The sequence below is a fragment of the Capra hircus genome, chromosome 9, assembly GCF_001704415.2.
Source record: "Capra hircus breed San Clemente chromosome 9, ASM170441v1, whole genome shotgun sequence".
In the NCBI taxonomy this organism is placed as follows: Eukaryota; Metazoa; Chordata; class Mammalia; order Artiodactyla; family Bovidae; genus Capra; species Capra hircus.
Genome location: NC_030816.1, coordinates 55,602,501 through 55,628,202, shown reverse-complemented (window position 1 = coordinate 55,628,202; position 25,702 = coordinate 55,602,501). Strand labels below are relative to the sequence as shown.

At 39.6% G+C, this 25,702-nt stretch overlaps 1 protein-coding gene across 1 annotated transcript in view; it reads left to right on the top strand.

Moving 5' to 3' along the window:
• The window catches only part of SAMD3 (sterile alpha motif domain containing 3), a 45,974-nt gene continuing 20,796 nt past the window's right edge, over window positions 525-25,702 (top strand). The window contains exons 1-7 of the mRNA XM_013966557.2: window positions 525-593; window positions 831-930; window positions 1,584-1,752; window positions 4,570-4,677; window positions 18,091-18,276; window positions 18,752-18,836; window positions 22,722-22,889. Coding sequence (XP_013822011.1) covers window positions 852-930; window positions 1,584-1,752; window positions 4,570-4,677; window positions 18,091-18,276; window positions 18,752-18,836; window positions 22,722-22,889 — 795 coding nt within the window. The 5' untranslated portion in view covers window positions 525-593; window positions 831-851. The remainder of the gene's footprint in view (window positions 594-830; window positions 931-1,583; window positions 1,753-4,569; window positions 4,678-18,090; window positions 18,277-18,751; window positions 18,837-22,721; window positions 22,890-25,702) is intronic.

Genomic DNA, 25,702 nt, shown 5'->3' with positions numbered 1-25,702 from the left:
GAAAAGAATAGTGACAGTATAACTGAATAGTTAAAGAATATATCTTACAAACAATATACCTCTTTCACTTTGACATACTGAATCATTTTCCGATTTTGAATCTACCAACTAATTTTTTTTAGGTTTTCAATCAATGTGCTAGTTCATACTAGTTATTTTATGAATCATAATGGTCTTCAATAAAGTTCTAGAACTGAGTGGAATATGTAAGAATATTATTGAAAGGAAGGAAACATTCAGACTCTTGAGAATCTGGTTCCTACTTGGTCCTCTTGCTAAAACGAAGCAATCAGAAGCAGTTACAAGCTCTCTCTCTTGAATTGGGAGCTGCAAGGGGTTAATCAGTCTGGGTTTACCAAGTATCTCTGTCAGGCTTTTATCTGATCCTTCCATCCTTCCTCCCTTCCTCCCCTGCCCACCCCTTTTGTAAATGTCAACCACTTCCTGATAAGCCTAGTAGTGGTGAATTTCACACCTTTCTTTTCTTTGTGAAGAAAACTGGGTGTTAATGGTACAGGATTGAGTACCACTGTATGTCTCTAGCTGCCTGTTAGTAAACCTGAGGGATGCCTGTGGAAAAAAAGTAGGAGAAGGTGAAGAAATTTGAAAAATGAGGCTAAGAAATAGGTTCAAACTGGTCTCATTTTCAAAACGGGTATTTGTTTTATTAGCAACTTTTAGATGTGTATTCGGAAAACAATAATTTTAAAGAAGCTTAGTATTGAGAGTCTCAAAGAGTCTGCAAAGGAAAGGCTTAGACTGCTGATTGCTAAAATTAAACAGAAGAACAACAGACAGAGAAACTGAAGACTCCTCTTTTTATTCTACAGGTGTATTTACAGGATACAGCCATGGACACTTGGTCAGTTGATCAGGTCTGCAGTTGGCTGGTGGAGAAAAACTTAGGAGAGCTAGTACATAGGTTTCAAGGTGAGTTGCTTATACTTTCAAAAATGTTAATTGAGCAGTAGAGATATTGAGTGTCCTCTGTCATTGATTTCTTTTCTCCTAATGCATGTGAACATTGATGTGGAGTTGCTGCAGTAGGAAACTTTCATTTCTTTACCGACTGTAGCAGAGTTTGCATTTGACCTAGTATCCATGAGAAAATCTAATTATTTCAAAAAGAACTCAAAATAAATCTTGGGTTACTTAAAATAAATATTTGGTATATACATTTGATATTGCTTTTGTCCAGGATGTGCATTTTTAGGCAGCTTTGTATAATGTTGGATTTACAAGTATTGATTATTGCCTGGGAGGTACACTAAGAATACTCTTCCAAAAAGAATTTTTTTTCCTTATGAAAACAATGGTAGAATCAGAAGAGGGGAGGCATTAATGTGGATGTAAAAAATTTTATTATGACTCCATGTTGCAGTACTTCCTTAGGAGCAGACATACATTTGGAATTATGCAATATTACTGTTCTATTTTTGCAAAAACACAAATAATTTTTATAACTGCAGAGCACAAGTTTAGATGCTCCTTTTAACATGAGAAATGATTCTGCCTGCTCAGGGTGCCGTGCTTTACAGTATTTTACCCAACAGACAGGTAGAGATTTTTTCTCTTTTTCCCAGAGGAAGAAGTAAGTGGGGCTGCTCTCCTAGCACTTAATGATCGGATGGTTCAGCAATTGGTAAAGAAAATTGGGCACCAGGCTGTTCTAATGGATTTAATTAAAAAATATAAGCAGAAGAGTCAAGAGCTGAAGTCCCCTGGAGAAACAGCCCCGGTCACACAAGCAGAGTAAGTGTTCATGAATGGCCTTATTTTTGATTCTGTGCTTTCCCTAAGATGGCTGTAGCATGGCATATGGAGTTTAAACTTTGTTGAAAATTGTGACCATTTCCAGCTTGTGTGTACAGTAACACTATTTGTAAAGTTTTATGAATCAAGATACTTTTTCTTTTAATGCACCAGGTTTTTAAACTCCAACTCCATTTGTTAGGGAAGACTTATAAGCCTGAAGTTACTGTATAGAAATCTCTGTAACAAGCAGTTAAAATTTAACACAAGCAGAAATGAACTCCTGAGCTTAGGTCTTAAAGTTAGGACTTGAAGAAGGCATCTTTTTCTGCTTCTTTGCTTTCCCCAAAGCTATTTATGTGTGTATTTACTTATTTGCCCAGGATTCCTTACAGTAACTAATTTATATTCTCTTCTAGAGGCCTTCATAATATGATTTGCTAAAGATTTTTGCTACACTGGATTTCAAGAGTGTTCTTGGAGCACTGAATGCCGTGGTAGCATCCCAGAGAAGTCTTGTAGAAAAATTTGTGATGGTTTTGAGGATTTGATGTTATTTTTTTAAAATCATTGACTTCTGCCATAAAAAGGAATGATAACAAAAATTACAAAATTAAAAATTTCACTTTATAATGTATTCCCCAGGATCATTTAGGCATTCTGATTTTTTTTTTTGATATTTGAAACTTTTTGCCAGATTTCTAAATTTAAATAACTACTGCATTCGGATCATTCATTAATTTTTTAAATAAGGTTATGATGTTTGATGAAATCCATTCCATGTTTTTACTTTAGTTTTTTTTTTTTTTCAGTATATCTGTAAAACTCTGTTTCTGTCTTGCTTTTTTATAAGCAACGCAATGTTAGAGAGCTCTAACTTAGTTACTTTGAGGTAATTTGATTTCTAGAGAATTTGGATATTTGGGACAAGGAGGGGGATAGGTCAGCTTGAAGGAATGGCCCACATTTGGTCTGGAGAGTCTACCATTTGATTTGTTTGAGGAATTTCTTCTAAATGTTGTTTTGATACATTTGTGCAAAAGATATGTGACTTTTGATGCAGTTCCCATTGTATGCCTTTACTCCTTTGCAGCACAGGGAGGGAGTAAACCTCATATAGAGCTCAAAGTAATTTCCCAGCATTCTTGGATGAGTTGGACTCTTGAGCTGGAAGTTCCCCTCAGTTGACTGGAATCTTGATGTTGCCTTAGACACAGCTTGGAAGAAAACTGACAGCCTCTTTTTCCACTGCAAAGCAGTTTATAATGTTCTCTAGTAAATGAGAACTAACTGGACTGCCAGGAAGTCTGGGCATCATTCCTGGTCCTACCACTGACTTGGATTGATTGCATTAAATGTTAACACTCCTTTTGCTTCATCTCTAGGTTGTGAAAAATAATACATACTTCCAAAGTTAATCACACTGATGTTCAGAGTATCATAAGCTTTGAGAAAATATCTCCTCCTTCTCCCACACTAAAATATAGTCTTTTGTTAAATATTAAGCATTATTAATGTGATTTATAAAGCCATTTTGAAATGTAACCATGACTTAGAACACTGGTTTTCCAGGGGCTGAGTGGGGACACGTCATTCTACCCAGTAAATAGCTGACTCTAAGGTTTGTGTTGTTTTACATTCAGATTCAATTATTCTGGTGCAAAATCACAATTTCAAGTAGGTTTATAGGTTATAGTTAGTTAAAATGTTTATTGGCTATATTTGTTTATTGTCAAATATGTAGGCACTTGACAAATACATTGTCATGTGGGAGTCATAGTAATAGAAAAAATGTATAAGAATGTGCTATTCATTTAGTTAAATAATTTTAATAAGTTCTTAATAAAGATAGGAAATTTAGTGTAGTAAAAAGAACCCAGAAGCTAGGTATTAAAACTGGATTATGAATCTCTGTTCTGATATTAGCTACTCATCTAACCTTGGAGATCTGCTTGACTTTTCTTAGTTTCAACTGTAAAATGAAGTGGGTAGAATAAATGATGCTTAGGACTCCCTCTAAAGAGTTTATAAAGTGGCAGCCTAGATCAGAGTTTACAGATGGGTTCCAACTTGAGTGTAAATTTCATTTAGTGGCTAACAGTTGCCTGGTATGTTACTTTGAAAAAAAATTTACAGGCCACATATGGACAGGATACTTGGCCTCCAACTCAGACTTAGGCAAACGACAGGAATATATAACAGGAAGGAGTATATCCAGTTGCTTTTGTGTTGCTCTTGTTGAAGCTGGTAGAAAAATCACTGGACAGGAAGTTGGAAAGTTGGAAAACTGAGGTAATGGGCGCTGTTACTGAGTAGCCTGTGGAGGTAAGCAAGTTGCCTTCCTTTCAGTTGTATCACTTAGAAGATGAGGGAGTTAGTGAAGAGTGGTTCAAAGATCATGAAATTCCACAAATAATAAAAGGTCCCCCTAGATGGCAGGGAAGAGAGAAAGGATCTGATATAGAGTTTTTTTGTTTTTTTTTTTTTTGCCAAATAATAATGTTAATCAACAAAGGTGTATTGTTATTACCATTGTTTCATAAAGGAAAGGATTATCAATAATACCATTTTTAAATGTGATAGATGAGTGAAAACATCACAGTGAACTGGCATCATCCACCTCCCGGCATGTATTAACTGGTAGTGAATGAGATGGTCCTGAGGCTTTTTCTTTCAACCCTCTCAGTCATGACTCTAATGTGGAGCTTGGAATGGACACAGATCATAGTGTTTACTCTGGGCTGATTTATACCTTCAGAGTCACCATGACAGCAACAGTTGAATACCCTAGACCCACCTTTTCTTTCTTGGTGACAGGGATGAACAGTCCTCCAGTCCAGCCAGTGGTGAGGAGCAGATGCCATCTTTCTATCCAGCTGACAACCTTGATAACGGATTAATTGATCACAGAGTACTGAAACAGAGGTGGGATGGACAACTTCTAAACATCTTAAAGCCAATGGATAATATTTGTCTTTATTTTTATGAGGTTTCATGTTTAAATGTATTTCTAAGTGGAAACTATCTGTTTTTCTGGAAGGGATTTTTGTAAATCAAGTGATGAAGATATTTGGTGAGAGATGGTCAATTTTTTTAAATCTCTGCATTGAACAAGTTAAGTTTTGAGATGATATTATGCATCTTTCAAGGACACGTTGTTAAGTAAAAAGATGATTTTTCTGTCATAAACTGTCCAGAGTGATTGGCAGTGGCCACAAAGATGGAATTTGTTCTGCAAATAGTGTCTTAAAGAATTAGCTTTTTGTGGAGTCTTTTTTTTTTTTAAATTTGAATTAACAGTCTTGACCATTCCTGATGGAGGCACTACTTCGTTAAATGTTTCCTTATATCCTACACTGGGTTTTATGAGCTGTAGTATTTCAACATATGGGCTACACTGGAACAGAGGAAAACTACATATCTAGAGAAACAGACCCAGGAACGTGGCACTAAACGTCCTGAGGGGGACTGTAGGGAAGATACGGTCCAAGAGTCAGGGTAGTCATTCTAGGATTTCCCAGCCACCTGCCCTGTGCAATTCAGGCGATTATTTTCAGCAGCTGCTGAGCAAATGCTTTTCTTTAAGTGTACTGTCATGGAAAGGAGCGATGTCAGCTGGCACCATATAATCAGGCGATAATCAAGCCAGAGTGTCATCCTTTAGAGTTTCACTTTCCATTATCATCTCATCTAGTCCATGCAGCAGTCCTGTCAGGTCGGTATTATTCTCTCTTTCTTACGAATTGAGTTAAACTGAAATTTAGAAAAGTCAAGGGGCTTCTATCTAGTTTCCCAAATGGGCTGTTCTCACCTCAGCACTGAATATACTGCCATCAGCATGGGAGTTCAGGGGACCAAAGGCAGCGGCCTTAGCCCCTGGCCGCCCAGCCCCAGCAGCCCCGTGAGTGAGTGCAAGGAAACAGCACCTTTGATCAGGAGCTCTTGCAAATGGGCTTCATCTCTGGGATCTCTTTCTCTCCCCACCACCTGCAACCTTGCACTGTCATCCCTGGGCTCAAAGGCTCCAGCTCTTCAAGTGGTAGAATCCACCTTCCTTCACACCATTGGCTCCCACTTGGGGGTGATGAACGAGGAGGTAGAGACAATATCCTAGGTAGGGCTTGGTCCCCGGGGTCTTCCTGGTTTGAACTGTGGTTCAGAAGATGTAAATACGTTTCAATGGTGGCTTCCTTCACCTCGTTTCTGTTCACGGGTGCTTGTTGATTCCCAGTGCCATTCTCTGATGTGGTTCCAGGTGTGTGGAGTCAGTCGGGGGTCTTCAACTACTCCTTCATGAAGCTGCCAAAAGTTGCCAGTCCCTTCTCTGATTGTTCAGTAGAGACAGGAAGAGCGACGATTAGCCCCAGTGGTCCAACCCTGACACCACTGTGAATCAGTATTCAAACCGAAAAATGGGAATAATAACCACAAATACTTCTATCACAGGGCTCCTGTGAGGACCATTATCTAAAGATAGATAACACCTGCTCAGTGCTAAGCACAGGAAGCCCTGGAAAGCACTCAGAGTCCCACAGTCTACTCAGCATGGCTCCAGGTAGAAAGCTCACTTTGCTGAAGACCTCTTTCCTCTTCCTTCTTGCTGCCAGTGGGAGACAAGGATGCCCCTTTCTACAGGTTCTCTGGGTCCTTTCTTTTTCCTAAGCCCTCTGATGATATTCCATTCTTATATGGTCCTGCAATGCTGGCTGAGTCAGATTATTATGCCTGTTTTTTCACGTGGCTGATCAAAAGCACAACCAGTGCTTCAGGGTATTTCTCATTCTTTATAGTGTCTGCCATGGAGGAGGAAAGAAAAAAAAAAAAACCAGAATTGTGTTAGAAATGGAGAAAAATAGAGTTTGGAAATCAGAGTCTCATATCTTTCTTCTAATCATAAAATGTCTTCTAATCTATGTGCCAACCGGCTGCTCATCACAAGCACCACAGTTAAACATGTCCAAAAACTGAACTCATGTTTCTTGCTTTAGTGTATATTTAAGTGCAAGAAATACAAATTCACTAGGACCCAGTGATAGGGGTAGAGACACTGGTGCTGGAAAGCCAGGGGTCAAGCTGTCCCTCACTCTCATGGAGCCACATGACGGCCATCTCCATCTCTCTTTTGCTTCCCTCGTCTGCCTCATGCCCTTGCTTCTTCCTTTGAGGATGGATTTATCCTACTATTCATGTACACTCTGTCCCATTCAGACTGGCTGGCCTATGGCAGGCTCACCACAGCACTGCCTCCAGGACATTCTCCATGAAAAGAGCTCAGATCATCCCAGGTAACAGACTCAGCCTTTCAGTATCTGGAGAAGAGGAACTAGGGGGGTTCCAGTGCAGGTCAGATGTCCCCTTCTGGGCAGTCAGCTGTGTGTGGGCAGATGAGGACAAAGCAGAGGTATCTGTTTTAGATAGTTTTGCTCTGGTTCTGCCATTTATTCAGGGCTATGGAGATTTTCTCCCCTCCCACATCCTATCTCAGAGAGTGGCTCCATCATCCAGCCATGTGAGTTAAAATCCGATCCCTGGTTGGAGACCTGAATTTCACATACTGCAACAGAGTTCATATGCCACAACCACAAAAAGAAATCCTCATGTGGCAACAAGTATCAAGGATCCTGCATGCCACAATTAAGAACCAAGACCTGGCACAGCCAGATAAGCAAATATTTTCTAAAAATCACCTATCTCTTGCCCTTCTGCCCAGGGTGCTATTCATTCAACAGGTGTTGATTTAAGAGCCTATTGCACAGTTCCTGTGTCAGGCTGTGTTCTTCCCTTCTCTTCTCTACCTGCTCAACATTGAAGATTCTGCTCAAAAATCCCTCTTTCTGAAGGAACCCCCGCCACCCACCCCCTGCCACTGATATTCCAGCTCAGGCAAGGAGCCCTTTTTCTACTGTGTAGCATCCTCTACGTACCCCTTTCTTTACTTATAAGACTAGATAATGGAACTGATCACTTTAAAGTCTGTATTCCCTCCATAGAAGTGCTACTTGGGCAAAAACCATACCTTTTTTCCCTTGTGAGCAGAGCATTTGGCATAGTACCTGGTAAACAGAGGCTATATAGGAGTTTTTCTTTGAAATGAGGATGTATGGTCCAATGAAAGACTGAACACACCTTTACAAGACAGCATAAATATTTGAATAGCATCAATTTCTCTTTAGACATTTTTGATACAATTCCTGCTAAATATGCTCATTTTTTGAACAGAATTCAACCCCAGGAGTTTATGGGCCACTCATACATAACAGGCTAGCAAGTTGATGTTTGGCTACAGGGCTTTCACAAAGCCATGTGCTTTAATGAGATGGGAAAGGATGGTAGATCGAGTGCCAGGTTTGGGATCTCACACACCTGGGGTGGGAATCGGACTGTTACTTGTTGTCCAGTGGGTCTCCAAACATTGTGTGATGGGACCCCCCACCTGCAGGTGCGATAACAGTGAAGGTACCTGGCAGCTGTTATAATCCCATACAAGGTGGCTGTCATTATTCTTGTGATAATTTTTCCTATGTTCCCTAAAAGGAACATGTGTTTTCCATCCAGATCATTTGCAAAGAAGTAAAAGAAGGCTCTAGAGGCAGGACATTCACATGACTTTGACTCTTGAAACGATGTGTGTGTCCCAGTGGATGAATTCCAAGTTCCAAGGAAACACATGCTGCTGTGACATGAAGCAGCTTTCTTTGGTGATAGGTGATCCCATGCTCTTTACTGAATTGCTTAAATGCCCTTTCTTGATGGAAAGCTTATAAGGTCCTATCCTCAGCATGTGTTGGCGATCCTTTAGAAAGATATTTTTTCTTTTACAATGCCGTTCTTTATTTTTCCTCTACACTGTTTAAAACTGTTTGTTTCCCTTTTGGTAACTAATAAGGCATGAAATCAGATAAACACGTAGAGGTTTCCTAAATGCCACTTTAAAAACACTTGGCCTGAACTTTAAATATATGTGTGTGCAGATGTTTTGCTTCAGCCTTTGGGTATAATTATAAATTAGTCACAATTCCATGCATATTTTAAAATTATTTTAATGATGACTTTTTTTCTGGGTCTGGCTACTACTATAAAATACTGTAGAATGATCTTACCCACTTGCCTATGCTCAAGAGGGCAAATGTCAGTAGTTCCACACTTGACATACTGTTTGTAGGCAATGCCATATACACAACTAAAATAAGGAGCAGCACCCTTGTGTGTGTATCTTATCCATCACATAATAAGGGGAGGTTCAAAGTACACCAAGCCCACCCAGCTGGTACATTGTCACGTTTAGATGCTGAATCCCAGGTCAGTGAAACAAGAGTGCAGCGCTACATCCTTCATCTCCTACCCTACAGGTGTATGGAACACCCGTGCCTAAGTTTTGTGTGTTTTGGACGTATTACCTTCCAAGTCTACTCCCTGACTGGAGATTCCTGATGTACAGTTCAGTTCAGTTCAGTTCAGTCGCTCAGTCCTGTCTGACTCTTTGCGACCCCATGAATCGCAGCACGCCAGGCCTCCTTGTCCATCACCAACTCCCGGAGTTTACCCAAACTCATGTCCATCAAGTCAGTGATGCCATCCAGCCATCTCATCCTCTGTCGTCCCCTTCTCCTCCTGCCCCCAATCCCTCCCAGCATCAGAGTCTTTCCCAATGAGTCAACTCTTCACATGAGGTGGCCAAAGTATTGGAGTTTCAGCTTCAGCATCATTCCTTCCAAAGAACACCCAGGACTGATCTCCTTTAGGATGGACTGGTTGGATCGCCTTGCAGTCCAGGGGACTCTCAAGAGTCTGTACAGTGATATAGTAAATGCTATAAAGCGTCCTGCAGTAAGAAAACCCATTTCACTCTGTCTGGCCCAGAATTCTTTCTATGGAACATCTATTAACATCACAGGACCCACCTTAGGAACTGCTGACTTAATGATTTCTTACCTGAGTCAGGGTCCATTCATTCATTCCATAGTAAACATTTACTTAGTGCTTACTGGATGCCAGGCCCTGGGAGGCACAGAGGATACACTGGGGAGCAGAGCAGACCAAGCCTCCACACTCACAGAGTTCTCATTCTAAAATAGTGAGGAAATAATAAATACCTATGATATTACATTGTAAATACATTTAAGTGCTATGAAGGCCAATAAGGTGAAGAAGAAAGGGGGAAATAGAGGAAATGGTGTGTGTAAGTGCATGTGTGTGTTAGCTTCAGGAGGGTTTTTGGGGCAGTCTTTCTACTTTTGACTAGAGGTTGCTTGAGCAGAGAGCCAAATGAAATGAAATGAGGAACACTGGCTCATCAAGTTAGAACACAAATTTCTTTCAGTGGAGGATATCTGGACACAGCCAAACAGGAATTGCAGGGAAAACTAGGCTGTTGTGACTGATAAATAACTCTCTGCCTCATGCTCATTCTTATTAACTAATAGGAAGTCTTCAGAGAGATCAAAGTAAACTTGATTTCTAGTCTCGTCTTCCCTTTTGTTCAGTCCAAAAGTTACTGAATATACACCATGAACTAGATATTATATAGACAGCGGCTGAAGTGGGGGCAATTTTGTCCTTGCCTAGGGGAACTCAGATTCTGACAAGAAAGATACAGAAGTTAATAACTGCAATATTGAGAAAGAGACATAGAAATAGAAATGCACAGGGTATAGAAATAGCACAGAAAGAAAGATAAATGAGACTTTTAGGGAAGTAAGTATGGAGAAGGCCCCTGGGGGAAGTCTTCTCAAAATTGAAGGTGGCGAGGGGGGTGGGGGGGGGATGGTGGTGGTGGATTTGAAACATAATTTGAATTTCATCTGAAGAAAAATGGAGCAAGAGGAGAAAAGAACATTCCCAGAAAAGCAAACAGCACGTGAAAAGGTACAGGCACCTGAAATGGAATAGGACATTCTATTTGGAATATGTGCTTTTGGAATGTGAGAGATAGAGACAGAGAAAATGGACTTGCTGGAAATGAAGAGAGCTGGTTGTAAGGAGGCAAGAAGACCCTGTGCTGTGCCAATGGACAAGACAGTGCTCTATAACTGTGACTGTACATTAGAATTTCCTGGAGGACTTAAATGAAATCTATCAGGGCCCTATACCAGTGCTTCTCAAGCTCCACTACAATTAAAAATCATCCAAGAATCTTATCAGAATGCAAGTTCTAATTTAGTAAGTCAGGAGTGGGACCTGAGATCCAGCACTTCTAACAGGTGCCCTAAGTGATGCTAGTGTTGTCTTACGACTATCCTTTGCAGTAACAGCAAGGCATTTCTGGGTGTACAATAGATTAAACGCTTGTGCCTCTCCAAAATTCATATGTTGAAACCCTAATCCCAATATGATGGTATTTGGAGGGAGGGGCTTTGAGGAAGTAATTAGGCCCTGAGGATGGACTCCGTATGGATGGAATTAGTGTCCTTATTAGAGGCTAAGAGGCCAACAGGACTTCCCTGGTGGTGCAGTGGTTAGGACTGCATGCTTCCATTGCAAGGGGGTGTAGGTTCGATCCCTGGTCAGGGAACTAAGATCCTACTTGCTGTGGGTCATGGCCAAAAAAATAGTATTTTTTTTATAAAAAGGAAAGAGAACAGAGAGCTAGCTTGCTCTCTTTCTGGCATGTAGGGACACAGTAGGAAGATGGTCTTCTGTAAACCAGGAAGAGCACATTTGCCAAGAATCCAGCTTTGCTGGCACCCTGATCTGGAACATCCAACCTCTGTAACCATGAGAAATTAATGTTTGTTCTTGAAGCCACCTGTGTGTGTATGTGTAGTCGCTCAGTCAGATCAACTACGTATCTTGACACGTATCTGACTCTTTGCAACCCCTTGAACTGTAGCCTGTCCATGAAAGTTTCCTGGACACTTTCCTGAAATTTTCCATGGACAGGCTCCTCCGTCCATGAGATTTTCCAGGCAAGATTACTGGAGTGGGTTGCAATTTACTGCTCCAGGGCATCATCTCAAGCCAGGGATCAAAACTGCATCTCCCACGTCTCTTGTGCTGGCAGGCAGATTCTTTACCACTGTGCCACTGGGAAGCCCCTTACGCCACCCGGTCTAATGGTACTTTGGTATAAATCAAGTTGCTTGAATCCTTAGAAATAGGAAACTTTTATTTCTACAAAGCTGCATGGTTGAGGAACTGGCAAGTCACAGCCTAGATGGCACACAGTTGGGACAAGACTAAGTCAGTCTCTTTTTTTGGCCCCAAAAGTCACATAAAACCAGCACTGTGGGCCAGATTTGAAAAGTGAATTTTTCCAGGCTCATCCCTATTTAGCAGATGCTCTGAGGATATAAACTGTTCACATGAGGTCAAGGTTCAAAAACATAGTAGTATACAGGTGGATTAATAAAAAAACTGCCCTGAACCACCCGATTTTGATAATGATGAACTACAAAATTGTAGTACTGAACATTTTGCAACAACTGCATAGGTAATGTCTCATTACTTTTTCTTTTTTATGAATGAGAAATAAAAAAGAAAAAGAGGGACACAGACATGATAGCTCTATGAGATCTGTTTTTGTGGCTGTCCTGCTAACAAGTATAAATATTGAGGGTAAGGTCACATTTCTGGGTCTTTGTCCATCTGTCAATATCAAGAAGAATTGGGGAACAGGGAGAAATAAAAGATGTATTTATGTTATGCTTCTTTTCTTGATTAGTCAAGACCCCAAAAGTTCCAGGCTCCTTGAATCTCTCACTGGCAGCCAAGGACAGGGAGGATGTGAGAGGTGTCTGTCTGTCTGTCTGTCTGTCTGTCTGTCTGTGTCACAGCACAGTGCCTGATGCCAGCCACATCTCTACCTCTACTTTCTGCTTGATTACGTGTTCACACATGCCTTTCAGAAACTAAATTCCTCTGGAAATTTCATAGATTAAATGGCAGCTGTGATAGCCCAGAGCTATAAAACACAAATTAAAAGCACACATCAAATGATGAGAATGTGGAGCAAACATTTTCTGAATTACTGGTGGTTGCAGTGCAAACATTTTCTGAATTACTCATGGCTGCAGCAACAGAACAGCATTTCCTTCATAGTCCGTGCATGTCTTGCTGTGACATCGGTCTGTATTTTCAGAGATGGCATCTCACCTAGCTCATTGACATGTATCTCTCTATTGGGCTTTTCAAGAACGTCTTGTTTACTTTGTTTTCTTAGCAGTGGAAGGTCTTGCCCAGGTAAAGTAAAGCAGGTGATTCACAGAGTATGGCCTAATAACACAGAAGCAACATTTCTGTTGAGCTTTGTAGTTTGGTGAACTTCCATCCCTGCTTTGAGGATGTGTATTATAAGGTCCTTTCATGTCCTACAGTTAGATGACAGCAAGTTCTTTAAACAGATGTCTGTACCTTCTCTTACTTGACTCCATTCTCTTCTTCTGTGTTCCCAAAACACAAGCTTTTAGATGTGGTTACATGGCATTTCGTTTCAGAGTTGATAATAGAGAACTGGGCACCCCGATAAATATACCATTTTCAGTGTATAGAGTCTGCAAGTTTCTGTGTGGAAAAGAATAAAATGAATGTAGGCTTGTGGAACACAGTCTTTCCATTAAGTCCCTGGAGAGCACAGTATTTGTCACTGCTTTTTCTTTTGATGCTGGGAATGCTACTGCTGACAGTGGTGGGTCTTTACATGTGAAGACCAAGCCTGGCAGTGAGAATGGCTGTTCTTCACAGCAAAGACTTCCACTTGCCTCATGCTCTTCTTCCTTAAGGACCGGAAAGCAATACCATTTTACAAGACTAGAAAAGCATCACAGTCCCTCAAGTTAACAGATTATCTCCACGCTGGGGACCCCCAGAGAAAAGTGTCATTTGTGGCCCAAATTTTAGGAAAGTAGACACAACTCCAGTAATCTTGCCTGGAAAATCCCATGGACGGAGCAGCCTGGTAGGCTGCTGTCCATGGAGTTGCGAAGAGTCGGGCACGACTAACTGACTTCCCTTTCACTTTTCACTTTTCATGCATTGGAGAAGGAAATGGCAACCCACTCCAGTGTTCTTGCCTGGAGAATCCCAGGGACGGAGGAGCCTAGTGGGCTGCCGTCTGTGGGGTCGCACAGAGTCGGACACAACTGAAGCGACTTAGCAGCAGCAGCAGACCTAATTCATGACTATGATGCCAAAAGTCAACCAGGATTCAGTTGAGTTGATGTGAAGTCTGCCCTTGGTTCTATAAAGAAGCCACATGGGATGTAGCTAAAGCCTGGTGAGAAAACGTCTTTGGGAGGCTTTTCTCAGTGGTAGTTGATTATTATGAAGTTTGCAAAGTCACAGTCTAATTCTTAGCTATCTTTTGTGTATACAGAGGGCTCTACTCCAATCCCCAGATCTGCCTCTCTTGCATTTGGGTCCCACACATTTTCACATCTCAAACTTGAGGACGTAGTGATATCACCCTTCTCTCCGCTAGCACATCAGCCTGATGCCTTCCTGTTCCTTTATCATGGGGGGTTGTTTTTAATATAATAGAACTCCCCTTTTTAAAAGTTGCCAATTTCATGTGTGAAAACACAAGTTGAAGCAACTTACGACTGTCTTTGTTTATCTGTCATAGAATGTTATATTTAACATTTGTTCCTGAAACTTTACATAGCATTTTTGTTATAGAACTGTTCCTAAATAACTATATAGCAGGTATAGTTCTAGAACTGTTAAATAACTGTTACAGAACTGTAGTACAACTGTTTCATTCGACAATGGCATTAGGGAAATCAGAACAGGTAAGAAAGCAAGACATAGTTGAGTACCCATGGGGCCAGTGCTGGACCAGGCCATGTGGGGGATTTAGACAAGGAAGACCACCAGAGAGCCAGGAGAGAGGGGAAGAGAATCGGCCTGGGGAGAAGACCTAAGATGAACCTGGGAGAATGAAGGAAACAAGGCATTTGGGGTGAGAGAAACAACTGTTGACACATGCGTAGTGTGTCCTGGAGATTTAGAAGGCTTGAATCTTGGCTGGATCTGAGAAAAAACACTGGATACTAGCTGATAATAAAATGGCACACAAAATTGAACTATATTATGAGCTGTCTTAACTACTGAATAAGTTATATACTCTGGAGATAAAACAAGTAGTCCTTGCCCACATGTATGTCTCTCCTGATCCCTACCAAGGCTCAACTTCTGTTTTCTGTATGTTGAGATTTTTCCTTAACAGGCTGGAACTCCACTGGCCATTTTCTGCATAGAGCCATCTCCCTTATCCTAGGTGAGGCCCATATTGTCTGTTTCTTAGGAGTAAAAATAATTGATGATTTTTCATTCTTATTAAAGTTAAACAAAGTTTTACAGTCAGTAAGCTTCTTCCTGAGAACCTCTATCTCATGATTTTTTAAAAACCTTTATTTATTTATTTGGTTGCATCAGGCCTTAGTTGAGGTATGCAGGATCTTTGATCTTCCTTAAGTCATGTGGATCTTTTGTTTGCAGTTTGCGAGCTCTTGATTGAGGCATGTGGAATCTAGTTTCTTGTCCAGGGATCGAACCTGGCCCCCAAACTCTGGGAGCACAGAGTCTTAGCCACTGGACCAACAGGAAAGTCCCTCATAATTTTTTAAATTGGCACATATTGCAATAATAATATTGATAATTATCAAATGTGTCAGCTTAAGTTTATTGTTAGTTTCATTTTATGACAAATATTAAGTCTACATAGACACTGAGTGTTTAGTGCAGTAGACTCTGGTTCAGATAGACTGGGAATCAGTCCTAGCCATTAACTTGTTTTAAAAGCTTTCCAGATGATTGTACTGTGAACCCAGGGTTGTGACCCATTGAATTAAAGATCTTTGTTTTCTGATATTATCTTGTTAAAGGGCACTGACTCTGAAGTGGAAACAGAAATATCAGCATCCTCTTAGTTTGCGACTGTTTTCTGCCCCATGTTCTTACTTTGAGCTGACTTCTACACTGTTCTGCTCAACTCTACCTCAATAATGATATGAATAATCATAACCTCGGAGTAAAGATTTTTTAAATACAATGCAAATATTGAATTTTAATAGTTTTATGAACGGGTGGTGATTGCGCCTGCAGTTATCTGTACTGAATTAGAATGTGTTTTTAATTTCTGATTCTAGTATTCTGTGTAACATTAGTTTTGACTTGTGTTAGTTAGCATACTTTGTATTCTGTTCACTTCCAAAATATCTTGTTAAGTTGTTTTAATGTAAGAAAGGGAAAATTTGTTGCCTCTGATTTTGTCTAATTAGGAGCAAGATGGACTGTCTGGCTTTGATTGAGCCTATATGTGTCTAGTCACATTCTAGGCATTTGACAGAAATAAAAACATGCTATATATATAGTTCTTACCCTGATGTTGAAGAGAAAAGACATATATAGACCAAGAAGATAAAAATTGCCTCAAGACCTATTTTATAGCATTGGAATGTAGAAGTTATTCATTGATGAGATACTATATATACTATATATAGTATAGACTAGCAACCTCAAAAGTCTAAAGGGGTCATGCAGTTAAATAGACTTGAAATTCATAGGGAAAGGAGTTAGATGTTAAAATGTTGTACTGAAACCAAATTTAATGCCTGCACAGTTATAGCACCTTTCAAAATCTTGGGAAGGCACAAAATACAGCCAATGAAACTTGCCATTACTTTAGAATCTGGGTCTAAGTAGATAAAGGAGAGATCATGGGAGAAAGAAATTAGAGACTAAGAAAGGAAATAGGGATTGTAGATAAGCAATTGCCCCTTAGTACCTTCCCAATAAATATTTGCTTGAATGAATGAATGAAATAAGAGGGGAACATATTGGAAAATAGTTTGGGCTGAGGCACAAATTTCTTCTGGGAATTGTCTGTTGCTGTATTGAATCAAGTGTTGAATTATCAGTGTGCTTGTTTTAGCCGGGATGTGTTTTCACCACCAATATAGTTATTGCCAAAGGGGAAAAAAGGAGAAAGATCTTATCACGAAAAGAGAGCAGAATTCTTTCTCTAATTTCCTTTATTCCTCATGTTTTGCTATATCTCTTGCATTCTTACAAAATATGACCTAAAATTCTAAAGGAAACCTCTTTCAAAGCTCATCTGAATTTTGTTTGGGCTACTAAGTAGTCCATGCTTGTGCCAGAAGATTAACCTACTTAGGTTAATTTAGGAAATCTTTCTTTGTCTTCAGCTTGACTTGCTTCTATTACTTCACTTCCTTCCCAGTCAATCCTATTATTGAAATGGACTGAACGCTACCTCTTGCCTCTGGTAACTTGCTTGAAAATTTTAGTTTTTACACACTGGATCAGTCACTGATTTTAAGGCTTTAAAGTGGTTCCGATATTTAATTTTATAAACAAGCGTACTGAGATTTAACTTTCATGACATAAAATTCACCTATTTAAAGTATACAGCTCGGTTAATTTTAGCAAATTTATGCTGGTGTGCAGCCATTGTCACAATGCATTTTGGAACGCTTTCATCACCCTAAAAGCCTCCCTGGTGTCCTTTCTTCAGTCAGTCTCCTCTCCCACCCCAAGCCCCAGGCAACCACTGATCTGCTTTCTGTAGCTATCATTTTCTACTGTAGCCTTTTGTAGAAACTTCATTTGAGAGGATCAGAATATCTAATACTTATTTTAAATTTAGAGACCAAGTTTACCTTATTAAAATAGCCAAGAACAACTAAAGTGACTCATTAAGTGACTCTTGTACTTCACTACAATATTATTTATTGTAGTGAAATAAATAATAACACATTAATTAGAATTAATAAGTTAATTTTTGCGGCCAGCTAATTAGAAGGTTCTGAATCAGATGCTAAGTAAGACTTTATCACATGCCTCATTTGCTTTGCTGAATTGCAATTTACTCTCTTTTAGTTAGATATCTTGTTCAGTTTTAAGCTACGCATTACCTATTGCCTCCTCAAGATACATGGATCAACATTCTTCCCAACTTCAGACTGTCTTCTATAGCCTATGTTATTATGATATTTTTTCCAGAATGACAAGTATTTGTGTGTGTGCAAAGGGAAAGAAAATGAGATACTTGATGAACCTTTAAATATTTGCACATAGATGACTGGATGGAAGATGGGTTGATGACGTCCATATATTTAGATCTCAAGAATGTGGTTTCTATCATCAGTTCTCAGGGTATCAGTTCAGTTCAGTTCAGTCGTTCAATTGTGTCTGACTCTTTGCCACCCCATGGACTGCAGCACACCAGGCCTCCCTGTCCATCACCAACTCCTGGAGTTTACTCAAGCTCATGTCCATTGAGTCGGTGATGCCATCCAGCCATTCACTCAGGGTATAGAGAATTAATAAGTTGCATATATTTGAAATAGAATTTCACTCTTTGTGTTTTTTATTTCACAGAAGGAATGTGAGACACATTCTAGCAAGGAATAAAGCCTTACAATGGACTAAGTCCTACGTCTTACCAGAGTTCCCTTATGATGTCAAGTGCATGCTAGCAGAACAGAAGTGTCCCGATCACAGCATGAGGATAAGGATCATTGAGTTCCTCCAGGCAGACATGACCAAGTATCTGGAAGGCTCATTGTGAGTAGTAACAGGGCAGACTTGCTGCCTGGGGAGAGGGCGTGTTTTCAGAATAGACTTGAAATCATTTGGAACCCATTCTCTTCAGATTTTGCATGACAGATCGGTAATAAGTCCAACATTGCCCAATATTTGAATGTATGTGCTATGCTCAGTCGTGTCTGACTCTTCTGTTACCCCATGGACTGTAGCCCACCAGGCTCCTCTGTCTGTGGGATTCTCCAGGCGAGAATACTGGAGTGGGTTGCCATTTCCTCCTCGAGGGGATCTTCCCAACCCAGGGACCGAACCCAGGTCTCCTATATCTCCTGCATTACAGACGGAATCTTTACCACTGAGCCCTCAGGAAAGCCCTGATTTGAGTGTCTACATCATCACATAGAAAGACTTGAAGAAAAGTGAATGTAATGTGGACTCATAGGGAGGAACACAGGCTTCTTGAACTGAAAAATGTCCTCCCTGTCACGCTGAACAGGTACCCCACCACCCAGCAGTATAACGACGTGGTCAACGCCCTACTGCAGGCCTACCCTTTCCTGGATGAGGACGGCTGTGGCTTTGTAAGTGACCACATGGCACCATTTGGTTACTCTCAACCCTCCTTAAAATAAGAGCCTTGTGCTGTCCACTAATTTCAGGCCTCACTTCCTTTTCCGCAGTCTCTCTCCCTGTTTATCTAGCTCTGTCTGTTTCTCTTTCTCTGTCATTTTCTGTCTGGTCTCTCTCTAATTCCATTCCCTTGACCATCTCTTCTGTCTCTTGCTCTCCGTCCCCATTTTGTTCTTAGTTTTGGTCTTTCTGTCTCTTCTCTGTTCTTTTTGATGATTTCTATGTGTTTCTATGTCTTCTTTAAAAAAAGATTTATTTTTTTAGAGCAGTTTTAAGTTCACAGGAAAATTGAGAGGAAGATACAGAGATTTCCCAAATAGCCCTTGCCCCTACTCATCCCTAACATCCCTCGTTATCAACATCCCCCACAGAGAGGTAATTCATTACAACTGATGAACCCACATTGACACATCATAATCACCCAGAGCCTATAGGTTACATTAAGGTTCACTCTTGGCATTGTGCAGTCTATGTGTGTTTAGACAGATGTATCCATGATTATTGTATCATATATAGTATTTTCACTGTGCTAAAAATCCTCTGTGCTCCACCTGTTCATCCCTCCCCAGCTTCCTCCTTGGTCTTCTTTCTCTCTCTATGTTATCCTCTAGAAAGATGATCAGAATCTCTCTCTCAAAGCTATCTGGAAGCTCATGTTTAACCGTGAGTCTCTAGGAAGGATCTTCAAGAGATGCCATACTAGAAAGAGAAGCTGTGACTGTACCCACATCCATGCTTTCACATCACTAGAGTGGTTCTTGCCTTTCTGTTTAGACCCAAGCAGAAGTTGTATAGTTTTGAGGGCTTAACCCACAGCCTCACCTGATTCTCTCACGGCTCTGCTGTTCTGACAAAAAAAGATCCTGGTGGTGTTCTGGGGCAGCAGTTCTCAACTCTGGCTGCACATCAGGATCCCCAGAGATGCTGATTTAGTTGATCTGAAGAAGAAAGCTTTGCATCTTTAAAAGGACCCCAGATGCTTCTAATGTGTAACCAGTGTTGAGAAACACTGTTCTAGAGGTTTCCGTATAAGCTTTGCTCTCTGGATCTGCAAGTCCCTTGGCTTTAAAAGTCAGGGATCTCCATTGCCCAACAATGTAAACATACTCAACTCTACTGAACTGTACACTTAAAAAAGTCAAGGTGGTTAAAAAAACTTGAGTGCATTGTAACACTGAAACTGTATGACTTAAGGGACAATTGTGGAGAATTATAGCTTTTATACCTAAAGCTATAATGCCTATTAGTTCTTATATCTCTAGGTGACATGCATACATTGGTAGTTGTATCTAAATAAGATGCATGTCCTTTGTACTTTATTTTCACAGACATCTGTGAGAAAAATTTTTCGCTGTACTTTCTTGAAGATGTGGAATTTAAGCAATCAGTTCCAATCTGAATAACAAATAATAAATGTCACTATCTGTGAACATAACATTTAAGGCCTCTGTTTTCTTTCTTCCCGCCCTTGCTTTGCTTTTTTCTTTCTCTCTTTCTTTCTTGGAAAAAGTTCATTGTATATGGATAGAATCATAGAATTTCCTGAGTGGGAGAGGGCCTTAAAGATTATTTTTCACCACCCAGACTCAGAAAAGGCATATCTAGAACCAGTAACTTTGAAGTCAGACTGGTATTCAGCTACCCTTGCTTCTAGTATGATATCCATTCTAAAATATTCTGTTGTGTACAAAAGCACACTATGAAACATGTATACTATCATGTAAGAAATAAATAGCTAGTCTAGGTTCGATACAGGATACAGGATGCTTGGGGCTGGTGCACTGGGATGACCCAGAGAGATGATATGGGGAGGGTGATAGGAGGGGGGTTCAGTGTTGGAAACTCATGTACACCTGTGTTGGATTCAAGTCAATGTATGGCAAAACCAATACAGTATTGTAAAGTAAAAAAATAAAAGTTAAAAAAAAAAAGTAAACCAAATTTTCTCAAAAAACAAACAAACAAACAAACCTGGGGTCCTAGTATTGATAATTACCTGACATGACATGAATTCCTTCTATACTTAAGATATAACATTTGCCAAAAATTAGTGTTACTGTTTATAGAGTTAGTTGTGTTTTAAAGAAAGAGTCTAAATTTGCTGTTTCAATAAGTTATACTTTCATGGAGTTCAAAAGCTATAAAAGGATATAAATGGGAACATCTCCCTCCCACCTCTATCCTCCAATCATCCAATTTTCCTTCCCAGAAGTAACCAGTATTATTAAAGTTTCCTCCCAGAGAATCTTTGCATATATAGAAGCAAATACATATCTATCTACTTACATTTTGACCTTTAGTTCTGTGGTTATCAAATGAGACAAACAGAAAGTTATGAATAATGCTTACTTTGATCTTGTGTGCTTTTTACCCACATCTTTTCCCAGTGATGTTAACTAAAGATAGTTCACTGTTAAGAGACCTGCAAAACTGCTTAGCACATTATGGTCCAGGTTTGTACACATACAGTGAAAGGGGAGACTTTGGGGCATGGTAGGTGTTTACTCAAACTCTCCCCACAAGTGTATGTGACATTGTTTTTCTAATGTAACAGTGGACGATGCAGAAAATTTCTTAGAATATTAATGTAAGAGAGAAAGCACACAAGCGAGGAAGCATTTGGTTCTTTTTAGGACTAGTTTTATTCTTAACTTTTATTTTTTTTTATTTATTTTTTTTAAAATTTTTTTTTTATTTTTTAAATTTTAAAATCTTTAATTCTTACATACGTTCCCAAACATGAACCCCCCTCCCACCTCCCTCCCAACAACATCTCTCTGGGTCATCCCCATGCACCAGCCCCAAGCAAGCTGCACCCTACGTCAGACATGGACTGGCGACTCAATTCTTACATGACAATATACATGTTAGAATTCCCATTCTCCCAAATCATCCCACCCTCTCCCTCTCCCTCTGAGTCCAAAAGTCCGTTATACACATCTGTGTCTTTTTTCCTGTCTTGCATACAGGGTCGTCATTGCCATCTTCCTAAATTCCATATATATGTGTTAGTATACTGTATTGGTGTTTTTCTTTCTGGCTTACTTCACTCTGTATAATTGGCTCCAGTTTCATCCATCTCATCAAACTGATTCAAATGAATTCTTTTTAACGGCTGAGTAATACTCCATTGTGTAAATGTACCACAGCTTTCTTATCCACTCATCTGCTGATGGACATCTAGGTTGTTTCCATGTCCTGGCTATTATAAACAGTGCTGCGATGAACATTGGGGTACATGTGTCTCTTTCAATTCTGGTTTCCTCGGTGTGTATGCCCAGCAGTGGGATTGCTGGGTCATAAGGTAGTTCTATTTGCAATTTTTTAAGGAATCTCCACACTGTTCTCCATAGTGGCTGTACTAGTTTGCATTCCCGCCAACAGTGTAGGAGGGTTCCCTTTTCTCCACACCCTCTCCAGCATTTATTGCTTGCAGATTTTTGGATCGCAGCCATTCTGACTGGTGTGAAAAATATAATTGATTTATAGTACAGTATTAGTTTTAGGTGTACAGCAAAATGATTCGATTATATATGTATGTGTATATATATATATATATAATTTTTCCAGATAATTTTCTGTTATAGATTATTACAAGCTTTTGATAGTCACAATTTTTTATTTCAAAAATTTTCAAATTTACAACAGAAGTTGAAAGACTGTTACAGTGAACATCCATATACCTTTTAACTAGATCAAGATTTCTCAGTCTGGCCAGTATTTGTGATGGGAAGATATTTTCAAGCCCAAAGGTGATAGGCAACAATTTTATTGTTTATATAGGCTTATTCAAACCTCTTTGAATGTTAACTGCCCTGTTTTATAATTTTACACAGTTTTTATGGAAACGAGCTCTCAAAGATCGCTTTAAATATGTTCGAAGACCCATAGAAGACGATGAACAAGTGATGAGAAATAAGTGTAAATTTGGACACCGAAGAGGCCAGACAAGGAAATCTCTTGCTGATATAAGATTTAATGAAATTAAAACTGTCCAGATAAAAGTAAGATTGAATCTTTAATTGTTCTGACAACTTATTGATTGACTGATTAAGGAATAACAAATACTAAAATACAGCAAAACAAAATATCCTTTTGAAAATTTAACATGTGGGTCAGAAACCAAGAAAATCTGTTTTGCTTTTGTGAATGAGAATACTTCCAGAAGAGGGTTTCCAAAAACCTGAGCAGAGGGTTTATTGAACATCTCAAGTTTATTCTTTCACAATCTTCAAAAGACTTGGAGAAACTCTTAAGCTCTGAATCTTTGAATAATTTCTTTACCTCTCATCCTAAAATGTGTCCTATGTTCTCACTGTTCTTATTACTACAGAAAGTTTTTAATACTCATATTGTAGGGGTCAAGTAGCCTCTGGTTTCAAGGTTTGGGGAGGAAGATAATCCACACACACGAGTATAAAATGCCACAGTGTTCTTGCTTTGTACAGAGGCGGCCGAGAGGAACTTCAGGCCAAGGGCCCCTGGCAGGGTCTGGAGATTCCCTGCCCTACAGTGGGTTTGCTGTGCCATAATGTTGATGTGGGTCCTAATTACCTGAGGTTCTATAGCTGTTATCTACTTCATGGCCCCCAGATGCTCTCAGAAACAAAAACGTCCCCTGCTAATAAAATAGACTGAGCTCCTTAGGAAGGATGGCCTAACTATCAAGTTCAAGAAGCTAAATCTCATGTCCCCTGAAATACTATTTTTCCCTCAATCCAATATGAATGAGTGGGCTTCCCTGGTGGCTCAGTGGTAAAGAATCCACCTACAGTGCAGGAGCTGCAAGAGCCACAGTTTTGATCCCTGGGTTGGGCAGATCTCTTGGAGGAAAGCATGGCAACCCACTCCAGGAGTCTTGCCTGGAGAATCCCATGGACAGAGAAGCCTGGCGGGTTACAGTCTACAGGGTCACAAAGAGCCAGACATGACTGAAGCAACCTAGTGCTCACACAGCACAACATAAATATGTAAATCTAACTTTTCACTATAGGCACATTTATGCTAGTGAATGTACTCAGTGTAAATATTCTGTTTTCTTTTCCAGCTAGTATAATTATTTAATATTAATAGAGCAGCCTATCAGATTATCTCAATTTTATTGTCACTACTTATAAGTCCCAGGGGACGGGAGTATTTTTTTTAAACATATTTTGTGAACTATTCATTCTATCATTTTACATAAGAAAAATTTTAGATCAAGATGTATTTTTAAATATCTTATTATGTAACTTTCAAAGTGTTTTCAAAATGACAGTCCAGTTAAGGTAATACAATTTTATATCTGCTCTTTGATGAAAAGACAAGACAGATGAAAGGTACATAAATTAAAAGATGTGATTTTATAAAAATTTCAACTGCAATATTCCAATTTTAAACTAAAATCATAAGATAGAATTAGATTTGTTTAAAAATATATTTTATATTCTTAAAATAAAGAGCCACTTTGTAAAGGAACATAATTACATTATGCATAAGTATTCTCAAAATATGTGATTTTCCTCATACTACAAATGGAGTTCCTTTATAAATGAATTAATATTTTACAAATTCAGTTTTATTTCTTTCCCTTTGATGCATGTTCCACCAAAATTCACTGGAGTGGGATGAGCGGTAAAATTGGAAAAGCAGTCTTTGTCCCCAGCAAGGGTAAGCCCACGGGGTCAGAGGTCACCCTGACACAGGCTAAATGGCAGCTCCTCTCTTGTGTTGAGCCATCATTGACCCAGCCTGTACAGTCATCTTTCTATTCTTTCTTAGAAACACCTCAGTTCATCGTGTAAGTGTGCTCTTTGTGGTTCCTATCTTGGAGTCTCCTAGACATGTCTGCATCTTAAATTGAATTCTACTAAAGCCCATGCAGGGGGTCTTTGCTACAAAAAAAAAGAGGGATTGAATGTATCAGGGCCCAAGATGAGTTAAGTTGCAACAGAATTTAGTTTTGACCTTCCTGCTAGCTGGGGCAAAAAGGGGTCATTGTTAGCACCTGAAGAGGCAACAACATTTTTCCTTCCAAGCAAATGGAATTGGTAAGAATTTACTTTTCTCCCTCTTACAAATGGAGCTACACATTGCTGGTTCTTTAAACACTGTCATGTCTCTGTTTATGACCTAATGTTCTGTAAAGCCAAATACTTCAAAGGATGGAAAAAAGTTTACACTAGAATATTACAGAAACAATGTATTTCTGTATTTTGTACCCTCCATAGTGACTAAGCAAATGGAAAACCACTAAGAAGAGTGGAGGGACAAGTTCAGTGAATACACCACTTATCTCATGGGATTTTAGACTTCAGATGAGTTGCCTAAATTATTTCCAGTCTGCATTTGGAATTTCTTGTAGCTCTTTTTAAATGTCTTTATGATTTCTGAAGATTAAAGATAGTTGGATTAAGATATACTTTGACAACAGCATTTCCATAATATAGAAAAAAATGTTACCCTTTGTGCTAGAGAGATGGGAAATGCTGATGTGGGCAACAAGCCAGGAGGCAGGCCATCCCCTCAAGGGCAGGGAAGTGGGTTTCGCTAAACTGGAGAAAAGTTTTGGGAATAAGTAAGGAAGGAGCAGAGTTTTTCACTTGTTTTGTTTCTGTTGTTTATCGTCGGTGGTTAGAAGGAATTTACCAAAATATTGGTGGTAGATGCCTCAGTGAAGGACAGCGCGTTTCTTATTCCTGTCATGTGGGCTTCTGAAGATGACTAAGCAGCTGCAGAATTTGTATGAGTCTGAGGTCACAGATCTTTTGTCCACACCCCTCCTCCTCCCTTAATCTCTGAGGTCAGCGTGGCACTGCCTAAACTATGCTCTGTGTGT